Source organism: Suricata suricatta, chromosome 8 (genome assembly GCF_006229205.1).
Source record: "Suricata suricatta isolate VVHF042 chromosome 8, meerkat_22Aug2017_6uvM2_HiC, whole genome shotgun sequence".
NCBI lineage: Eukaryota > Metazoa > Chordata > Mammalia > Carnivora > Herpestidae > Suricata > Suricata suricatta.
In genome coordinates, this window is record NC_043707.1 from 52,695,363 (window position 1) to 52,706,019 (window position 10,657).

Below are 10,657 nucleotides of genomic sequence, written 5' to 3' on the forward strand. Positions count from 1 at the left end.
AAAGAGGTGGTGGTGATGGAGGAGGGCACTTGTGGGGAAGAGCACTGGGTGTTGTATGGAAACCAATTTGACCATAAACTACTTAAATAAAAAAATAAAAACAATTGAATGGATCAAAAAAAAATACCTAGAAGTGGAATTCACTTATTAACTTGTAAGGTTCTGTATAAATTATACATTCTGTAGTAAGGAATATGCTCCTCTAATGAAGACAGTTGGTTAAAACTGCAGTTACCCCAGGCCAACAGAAACCTCTCAAAAAGTGAAGCTTGAGTTATATGTTTTTGTTTTTTTTTTTTACTGAGACTGGACCCCTCAAAACACCACAAACAAGAATTGTGTATTCTATCCTTGTGATACTCCAAAGCTGTTAGCACCGTCCTTTGCATACTGTGTATTTGAAAGTACAGTTCTAATATATACTTTATGGTATATCAGGGGATTATTAATTCATTAGTAAACACCAGCTTTTGAGTCTTTTAAAATGGAGTAAAAATATTTTTTCCCAAAGGCGGCGGCTTCGCATCTCTCCTCTCCCCCTCCTTAAACTCTTCCACCACATACGATAAAGGAATAACCGATTATAAAGTGTCAGGTTAAACGTCGGGCAGGGGAATAGGAGATCCTACAGTTGCTTCCCCAGCTGCGTATATTACCAGTTGGAGGTTTGGGGGCTGAAAGAACGTTCCTCTGAGCTTAGCTGTTATTGAACCAACTTTACCCAGCCCAGGGTCCTCTCCAGGCCCTTGGGGATTGTTCTGAGGCTCGGAGAGGAGGCCGATTCGGACACAAGCCGCCGGCCGGCTCGCGCTCCGCCTGGCCGCTCACCTTGCTGCCTTCCGCTGCCGGGGACCGTTTTCGGTTCTTTGCTGAGAACGGGGAGAGCCAGGAACCCAACAGCCACCGAGCCGGCGGCTCCGCTCGCGACCCGCAGTTGCAACAGCTCTCGGCTCCTGGAGGGCCGCGGCCGGTCGCAGCCGCGCGCCAGTGGGGAACCTGGCAGGGACAGTGGTCCCTACGGAACTTCGTAGCGACTGCTAAAAACGGTACGGGGCATGCGCCACAGCGGCCGTTAAGGGACGTGAAAGCAACGCCTAGGAGCCTGGAGCCCCGAGACAGAAACAGGGCTGGACGCGGGGCCTGGGAGCGCGCCCCACGGCTGAAGATTAGGGAGAGCCCGCTGCGCAGGTGTGGGCGGCGTAAGTGTGGCCCCGGGCGGGTACCGCCCTGCGGCGAGGCGGCGCCGGCGGAGGCGTCGGGGGCGGGGCCCGAAGTTGAGACCCGTGGCGTCTCCGTGAGCTCCGCCAGTGTTCCCTGCGCTGTGCTTGGTTGAGGTCGAGCTTCTCACGCGGAAGTAAGACGTTGGGCGGGGGGGGGGGGGGGGGGGGGGGGTTCGGGATTCTTGCCCTATGCAGACCTTGGTATTGGGTCGCTTGGGGTAGGGGGTGGTTTGAGATACAACTTAGTGAATAACTGAAAAGTGAGGTGATTGGCAAGTGATGCTTACATTTTAGGCTGAGAACTAAGATTTAATTTCAAGTCCCTCTGAATCGTATAGACGTTTAAGTTTTTATCAATTACTTAGGACATTTTTACCCCCTCAGTTTGATTTTGGTCATGTGTGAGCAAGTGCTTGAAAGAAATTCGGGGTGTGGAGGGGTGCCTGGCTGGCTCAGTCAGTAGAGCATGAGACTCTTGATCTCAGGGTCCTGAGTTCAAGCCCCAGGTTGGTTGTGGAACCTACCTAAAAATGTGAAGTTGAGGGCTTTAATGCAATAGTCACAATGGATAGGATTGTTCAGTTTGTATTAACTTCAACAGAAACAGGGAAGAATGGTGTTACTGCATTTAGCTAGATTTGTCCTAGAGAAAAGTCACTTGGGCTTTCCTGTGCCTGTTTCTTATCTGAAACCATACTTAGTAAAATCTGTGGATTAAATGGTAATATGTAAAGAGAAGGGAAGAAGCCTGATTTCTCCCTTTACTTGCTTTTTTCTTTTAAACTTAGGTTATTTTTAAAAAGTATTTTTGAGAGAGAATGTGAATGGGGGAAGGGCAGAGAGGGAGGGAGAGAGACAGAGAGACAGACAGAATCTGAAGCAGGCTCTAGGCTCTGAGCTGCCAGTACAGAGCCTGATGGGGGGGCTTGAACTCACAAACCACAGGGTCATGACTGAACTGAAGTGAGACGCCCCTTGTTCAATGCAGCTCTTTCTTGTCCAGGCCCCTATTAGAACTGATTTTGTGTTTTACGGAAGAGTCACTGCTGATACTTGAAGGAGAAATCTGCTCTGTCTCAGCAAAACTTCAAACTTGGAAACAAAATGGAAAACAGTATGGAAGAGGTAATGCTGCTTGATGGGTCATCCCAGAGAGGTACTGCGAGGTAGTTTTCAGAAGTAAAATCTATCAGATTTAGTCCCTGGCGTTTCCCAGGGTGTTGGTGGGGATTGAACAAGAATCTACATCGCTGGAACTCCACATTTGGTGTATCTGAAGTGAAACAGTTTTCAGTTGTTGTTAAAATCAACATTAGACACATTTTAAAAAAATGTTTATTTTTGTGGGCTAGTGGGAGAAGGGCAGAAAGAGAGACAGAATCAGAAGCAGGTTCCTCTCAGCTCAGAGCCCAATGCATTGAGGAATTTTGTCTGAAGAAATTTTTTGACTGTGTGTGTAAGCAAGTGATTGAAAGCAATTTGGGGGTGCCTGGCTGGCTTAGTAGGTAGAATATACCACCCTTGGTCTCAGGATAATGAGTTCAAGCCCCAGGTTGGGCTTTGTTGTGCTGTGTGCTGGATGTGAAGTCTACTTCAAAAATCTTTACAGCTATTCTGGATTAATTAATCCAGATGTTATGATTAAGCATTCCTCATGTTAAAGAAATTCTGATACTTATAGAAGTGATTTATTAACACAACTCAATGAAAAAGGAAGGCTTTTCAAGGACTATAAAATAAGCATGGCAGTTGGGGAGGCTTAAGCTCTATTTTCAACAGCTCCGCATTTATAGCTTATGAAGAGTGGGGAACAGTGGGAAAGTAGAGACCATAAGGGTATTGGGTCTTGGTAAGACTTAACTGGACTCTTAAGGCAGCTCAGGGGATCAGTTACAAAAGTGGTGGTGAGGAATTTGATCAGATAATAAAGAGTTAAGGGTGGGGAATTTTTCTCTCAATTGACTTAGTAAAAACTGGCTAAGACTAGTCAAGGCTTCATCAGAAGAGATTAAGGAGCCTGACTTCAGTTGGGTCAAGAAGTATTTGTCAGTCTCCTGTCTACCTTGGACTGGCTTTGGCAGTTCACTCTGCTGTAGGTCCACTGTGGCTAGGAGACAGAATTGTTATGCATTCATTAGGAATTTTGCTTTCAGCAGACTCAACTCTAGGAAGCATAAAGCCCGATTCTCAAACAGAAGGCTTAGATGAACTGGGGAGGAAATGCAGTACCACATAGTGACTTTAGGAGATGTGGTTGAAAGGCCAACGTATTCTACAAAGTGATTGGGGAAATGAGTGAAGCTGGGTTTTTTAACTCGTGGAGTTCCTGAAGTTGGGCATGATTGAGAACACTTGCTGTTTTTTTCTGTTTGTAAAGTTTCAGGAGTGCACAGCTCCCTGCAAGAACGCAATTGAGTTCAGACCTCCATTATACAAACAAAGATACTTCTTTGTTAAAGAGATAGTGAATCAATATAAACCCAAGAAGGTAGGTATTTTTCCTTTTTTAAAAAAATAAAAGTTTATTTATTTTTGGGTGCCTGAGTGGGTTAGTTGGGTATCTGACTCTTGGTTTCAGCTTAGGTCATGATCTCATGGTTTGGAAGCTCAAGCACCACTTCAGGCTGTGTTGACAGTGTGGAGCCTGCTTGGAATTCTTTCTCTCTCTCTCTCTCTCTCCTCCCCTGCTCATTCTCTATCTCTCAAAATAAATGTTGAAATTTTTTTTTTTCGAAAAAGAGACCGTGTGAATGGGGGAAGAGCAGAAATCCCAGGCAGGCTCTGTGCTGGGAGATCATGACTTGAGCCACCCACGCGCTCCAGTATTTTCTCTTTGCACACACTGAAGAGGGTCTTATGAAATGTGTACTCAAGAAATAGGAAAAAACTTAAGGATTTAGCAAGCCTGTTTACACTATTCAAAGATTTGTTCCAAGGAAGGAAAGGGATTAGGGCAATTGGGAGAACATTGACCATAAGACCCACATATATCCCAGTAGTTGGAAAACTGGGTGTGGGGAAGTGGGGAAAAAGGGTGGTGTGATTGGATCGTACAATGTAATTCCCTTGAGGGTATCCTGTTTTCTAGGAGGGAACAGTGAGTAGAGGCTGCCTTCAAGTTGAGTGTGTGGGAAGAAAAGCTTTAGCTAGTTGGGCCAATAAGAAATTGGGTATACTATATAAGCACAGTTTAAAGCTGCTAAGGCTGTAATTTGCTTTCTGGGACTAGGTTTTTTAAATGCTTGCTGTGTAACCCTTCTCCCTCCTAAGTGTAAGGGCACAACATGGGGGTTTACCTAAAACGTTGAAGGGAATGGTTTTGCAGTCAAACACATTTGAGGATTGAGTATAGGTTGAATATGCCTTATTTTTTTTTTAAGTTTATATTGAGAGAGGCACCTGGTTGGCTCAATAGGTCAAGCAAAGCATCCGATTCTTGATTTCAGCTCAGGTCGTGACCTCACAAGATTCCTGAGTTTCAAGCCCCACATTAATTAGGCTCTGTGCTGACAGTCTAATGCTTGGGATTCTCTCTCCATCTCTCTGCCGCTCCTCTGCTGCATGATCTCACAAAATAAACATTAAAAAATTATTTTGAGAGTGAGCAGGGCAGGGTCTGAGAGGGAGAGAATCCCAAGCAGTCTCTCCACTGTCAGCATAGAGCCTGCCACCCAGGCTCCCTGAAATGTGCCTTTATTGCTAAAGTATGGTTGTATTTCCCTTTTCCAGAGGGTAGTTAGTGGCTTTTTGATTTTAAATTTTAACATTTATTAATTTTGAGAGAGTCCTGGTGAGCGGGAGAGGGCCAGGACTCAAGATTCAAAGCAGGCTCTGCGCAGTGAGCACAGAGCGTGATGCCTCTAATTCAACTGTGAGATAATGACCTGAGCTGAAATCAAGAGTCTGGCCATTTAACTGGCTGAGCCGTGGAATCTTTCATGTCTCAGTATCCAGAAGTAGTTAAAATCACCAGATATCCATTGGATTAGGGCCAATTAGCTATACTAGAAGCTGGTTTGGGGCATCTGTGGGATTGGGTGCCTCTAAAGGTATATTTAAATGTCATTTGATTAAGTTTTATCTTAATTTCCTTTCCCTAAAGTGGCAATCAGAAATTGAGGTGATTCAGCTGTGGTAAATGAAGACGTTAGGGCATGATTAAAAAAATCCATTTAAGAGTGCATGAAATTTACAATAAGGGGAATAGATTAACAAGACTGTAGGTAAATCATAAAGCACTGGTGAAGATCAGGCCCTGTCCTGATATTTGGTAGGCATCCTTGTTTTATCTTCATTATGAAGCTGAGAGTATAAAGTTTGTAGAGGGTACCCGCTTGCCATGTGGTCCCCTGTGCCAGGCCCCTAGGGTGCTTTTGGTTCAACCTGAATTAGAATTTACTTGTAACAGTCCACAAATCTGCCCCACCCCTCCTCCAGCTAATGTCTCAGAGTAATTTCCTTTTTGTGTATTTTTTCCTACCAAAAAAGATCTTGATATATAATGGTATATTAAATTGTAATTTGTTTCTGATACTCACTTCTCTATAAGGTTTTTGGTCATATTTGACTTCTGGATATGTCTTCAATGTTCTGTTTCATCTGTAGGTTGCAGACTTGGGGTGCGGTAGTGCCACACTCTTATGCTTCCTGAAACACCACAGTTGTGTTCAAGAGCTTGTTGGAGTAGATCTCCTCATGGACAGTCTCTTAGTTTGGAACAGGTAATTCAAATGGCAAAATCGTAAACTTCTTTTTTTTAAAGTTTATCTTGAGAGAGCAGGAGTTGGGGAGGGGGAGAGAGTCCCAAGCAGGCTCTGAACTGTCTGTGTAGAGCTCCATTGGGGGCTTGAACTCATGAATTGAGATCATGACCTGGGCTGAAACCAAGGGATGCTTTACTGACCCACCCACATGCTCCAAAATCAATTTCTGTAGTGCTGGACCCCAAGGCAACTCGTTACAGAGGATTTAAGTTGCCCCAGATCTTTTAATTCAAGGCTCTCCAGTCTCTCTCTATATTGACTTCTATAAATTTTTTCAGGAATTTTTTTTTCCTAAAGAACAAAAGTTAATCACTGATCCAAAGGGAGTGGGAAGACCAAAAATATTGAGCAACAGCAATATTCAAAATTTTGTTCTCAGAGAGACCAATTCTGAGAGGAAGTTGCCCCTATGACCTGGTGCTTAATACATTAAGTCGTGGAAAACTGATAATAGGGAGATAATCATCCGAAGGTCAGATGATTATGAGATTTGTAGATATTCTAAATTAGAGTGTTCAAACGTTTCTTCTATATTTTTGCAGAGATAGGTTGTCTCCATTAGTTGCGGATCATATAGATCCTAGGGACCTTGATTTGAGAATTGTCTTGTATCGTGGCTCTGCTGTGGAGGAAGACTCCCGTTTGCTTGGATTTGACTTGATAACATGTATTGAATTGTAAGTATTCTGACTGTATTGAAGTTATTAGAAAAATGTGAATTAGTCTCCATAAATTCGTGTCCTAACTAGATTTTTAAGTCCTCTTAATTCAGACTTGTAAAGCATATGTTTGACAGTTTGGACTGGCTTTTTACTAGCATGTTTTGGAGCTTTAATTTAGAAATTTCAAATTTACAGATAAGCTGCAAGCAATGCCAGAAACACCCTTTATCCAGATTCAGCTATTTTCTCCCATACACTTTTTCTGAATTATTTAAGGGTAGGTTTTACGCAGCATGGCCTTTTGCCACTAATTCAGACTGTATTTAAGCAGGGGTGTTAAATAACCAGTCCCCTTTACCTCATTTTTAATAAGAATGCTCATTTTTTTGGCTCTTGGTGGTAATGCACTCCTGGGATACTGTACAACGATGTTTGGGTCCTTCTCTGGGCTTCCATATTCACAAGGGCCCACATCTGATAACTCCCCCAGGGAAGGCGTAGGCTCCTACTGGCTGCCTGTATTGGGATAATTGATCTTGTCCTTGAGGGTGGGTGAGAATCTCTACTGGGATCTGCCGCTGAAGCCCACAATTTATTTCAGACGTATATTCTGGTCTTACAGCCCTGCAGGGCTCCTGGGGAGCTTGCCATCCCCCCTTGCATGGTTGAGTCCATTGTTCATTGCTGTTGTTGCAGACCTCAAGTGGAGCCTCTGGCACTTGGCTATGCATCCCGCTGTCGGGCTTTGTCTGTTTTCTCTTCTCATTACACATTCACTGTCCTGGTCTACCAGAGAAGTGATTGTCTTTGCATCCTGCCAGGGAGGGGGCAACAGGGCTGAAGGACAGAGTGAGAATATATGAATAGTTGATTTTAGGTCATGTAAGTACTATTATAGATTTAGAGAGGGATAAATCAAGGTAGAAATAGAAACTGTTTGCTAAATCAACTAGGAAAATACTGGCAAGAAGACTTCATTCTGTCATTCCCTTTAACCATTTCAGAATAGAACATTTGGATTCGGAAGATCTGGCCAAGTTTCCCGAAGTTGTATTTGGATACTTTTCTCCAACTCTGGTTGTCATCAGCACACCAAACGCAGATTACAATCCCCTGTTTCCAGATTACAATCCCCTGTCTCCAGGATCGACCTTTAGAAGAAATCCAGATCACAAATTTGAGTGGAGCCGAGAGCAGTTTCAGCACTGGTGAGTTCATAAGTGCTTTTTTGTTTTTGTGGCGGGGAACCCACAGGAGTTTCAAGTACTATGAAGTCAGTCTTGACCCCTATACATTACTGAAATTATTTTATCCTAATAAAATTCCCAGGATGCAGCTTAGCAATTAATAAGATCCTAAGGGACCAGCATATCTTGGGCAAGATAAATGAGGAAATTTCTTAGGTCCCACAGGCAAGCATAGAAAAATGCGGTGTACCACAATAGGAGTATTGGTGTGGAGATGAGGAGATGCACAGGGTGTGGGGCAGTGGAGATGTGCTTCACGCCCTCACGTGCAGGGGTGTTTCCTCCCAGGAGCTTGAAGGGTGGTCATGTTTCTGGCATAACTGCAAACCCAAACAGGTGTTGGGACTGTAGGCATCACGGTCAACTTATTTACTCCTAAATTCCTCTCCATAACTTTCCCTTTCTCTTTGTGATCACTTAGAAACGGACTCATTGTCCTAAAGCCCCTCAGAAGTAAGCAAACCCTGTGATTTGACACTATCCGGTGCTGTAAGAATTTGCAGCTGGGAAGTATTTTAGTTGCATTTATTATGTTTTATTCTAGGGGACATTTTTTAACAGAACCTCTAAGTTTCAGAAAACGGTTTCTTGTGATTTTTCAGGGCTTTAAATGTGGCAAAACGCTACAAATACTCAGTGGAGTTTACTGGTGTGGGTGCTCCACCACCATGGGCTAATAAGGATGTTGGATACTGTACCCAGATAGGGGTCTTCAAGAAAAAGCAGCCAGGTTGTCGCAGCTGTATCCTGGTAAAACCAGATGCCCGTGTTTCAGAGCGAGGGGAACGCCCTTATGAAGTTGTGAGTATTCTTTATGAGGTAGCTACCGGGGGGAAAAAAAAAAAAAGTACATCGATTAGGATTGTGAACTACAGTGGGTACAGAGTCCCCACTGTAGAGATAAGTGTAAATGACCTTATTTTGAGATTGACCTTAGGAGGCTCCTTCATGCCCACAAATGGTGTCAGGCTGGGTCCACTGCCGCCCTGGAGAGTACCTGGCCTTATGCCATGTCTCAGCATACTGCAGAGAAAGATCTGGAATCCTAGACAGCTTCCAAGCTGTTGGGCCAGCAACCCCCTCCCCCGTTGTAATCTGTCAAGATCCGCAGTGGGAAGGAGGAATGGCAGCAGACTCCTGCAGCCACAGTGGCTCAGGAAATGTCTGTTGCAGCTGAGTCTCTAAGCTTGAGCTTCTTAGACCCTTTTGGGTTCAGGAGGTATGGTGAAGAATGAGCTTATTTCTCATTACAAAATTTTTACCTTTTTCCTTATAATATCAAGTATAGGAACATTTAGTGTGAATTGGTGGCTTTTGTGACTTGGTCTTGAGAATTAGAATTTTTAAAAGCAGATCAGATAACGTCTGTGTCAGTAGTTTGACTCCCATTATATTTTGGCATTTCTATTTGTCTTCAGGTTTTTAAAGCCTCATTCCCGAGTTTGCAGCAGAAACGCCGCCTCCTGTGGGTATTGTGTGCGGAGGTGTTAAAAGAAGCCAGAGCCATAAGAGAGAACTATGTCTGGATTCAGAAGAAAAAGAAGTCCTATGAACACCTGTCTGGAGAAGATACTAGCCTGGTCAGACGGCCTGGATTATTCCTCACCGATGCCCAAGTGGCCCAAATAGAGAGGTCCCCCAAACCCTACTCTGTGGGAAAGAGGTTTTATGTACCTCTGAAAAGACTCATTGGCTATCCGAAGGTGAGGCGCTTGGTCGATGATGTGTCCATGCTGAGAACACTCCTTGCTGAAGCAATTCCATCGCAACTGAACAGAGCTCACACTTCGGTGCTGATCGACTTGGACCCTTCCGACCCTTATGATGACCGTTGGTGAGCAGGAGCTCTCCTTATGTCCTAAAATTCAGAGTCTTAAGGATAGTTAGGCTCATTTATAGTCATAATGTAGGTAGCTTAATTTTGATATTAACCTTGTTACATTTTTTTATAATATGCTTTTTGGGGGGATGGTGGAGGTTCACAGAGTGCTTGTTCAGTTTTTTGTTAGACCCATGTTGAATGTGATATTAAAATTTTAAAAAATAAATTGAATTATCGATGTTTAAAGTCTTTTCCTGGCGAATGAGAGTAACTTTAAAATCTTCCTAGGATTCCCTACCTCCTTTGGCCTAAATTCTGACCGGTAATGCTTAAATAAAACACATCACACAACTTGGGGAGGGGGTGTGTGGATATTGGAAGGGAAGAGAAGCCTCAGAAGCCCTGTCCAGTTTTGGAGTGTTACCCTCTCGGGTAGTTTCCTGGTTAGAACCAGGGTAGTAGTCGCCATTTCCAGAGAAATAGAGCTTCACACAATGGGGAAAACTGGTCTAAATGAGACACTACTTTCTGAAGTATAGGAGTGTAGACAGGGCAGCTCTGCCACAAAGGGACCTAATTCATCCCCCTTCCTGTTCTGATGCTTTAGCTTCTGTTTGCATGTTCCAGTCAAGAGAAAAGGAAAGGAAAAGGGACAAAGAGCATGCGTGGGCTTTTGGGTAAGGTTCTACATTGTTAGTCTCTTGTTGAGCAGACTGAAGTCCCCCTTAACCAGCCTGGAAGCTGGGAGGTGTGGTCTGATATTCTGAGAGGGCATATTTGACACTCCTGTGAAGGGACAAAGCAGAAAGGAGGTTGTGCAACTCTGCCACACCGGGCATATTTTCACCTAACCTGAGGGAGACTGGCTATGCAGTGCTGGTGTTGGGAAAGGCCTCCTGGGGCCAGAATCTTCAAGCCACTTTTTGTGGGGGGTTAATAAGTA

At 43.9% G+C, this 10,657-nt stretch overlaps 1 protein-coding gene across 1 annotated transcript; it reads left to right on the forward strand.

The window, feature by feature from the left end:
• Positions 1 to 1,298: 1,298 nt before the first annotated feature.
• On the forward strand, positions 1,299 to 9,960 carry HENMT1 (HEN methyltransferase 1). The gene is made up of 8 exons (XM_029947823.1): positions 1,299 to 1,354; positions 2,224 to 2,345; positions 3,598 to 3,708; positions 5,826 to 5,941; positions 6,526 to 6,660; positions 7,650 to 7,853; positions 8,495 to 8,693; positions 9,311 to 9,960. Exons 2-8 carry the CDS (start codon positions 2,325 to 2,327, stop codon positions 9,728 to 9,730), a joined length of 1,206 nt encoding a protein of 401 aa, XP_029803683.1. The 5' UTR covers positions 1,299 to 1,354; positions 2,224 to 2,324; the 3' UTR covers positions 9,731 to 9,960.
• Positions 9,961 to 10,657: the final 697 nt, after the last annotated feature.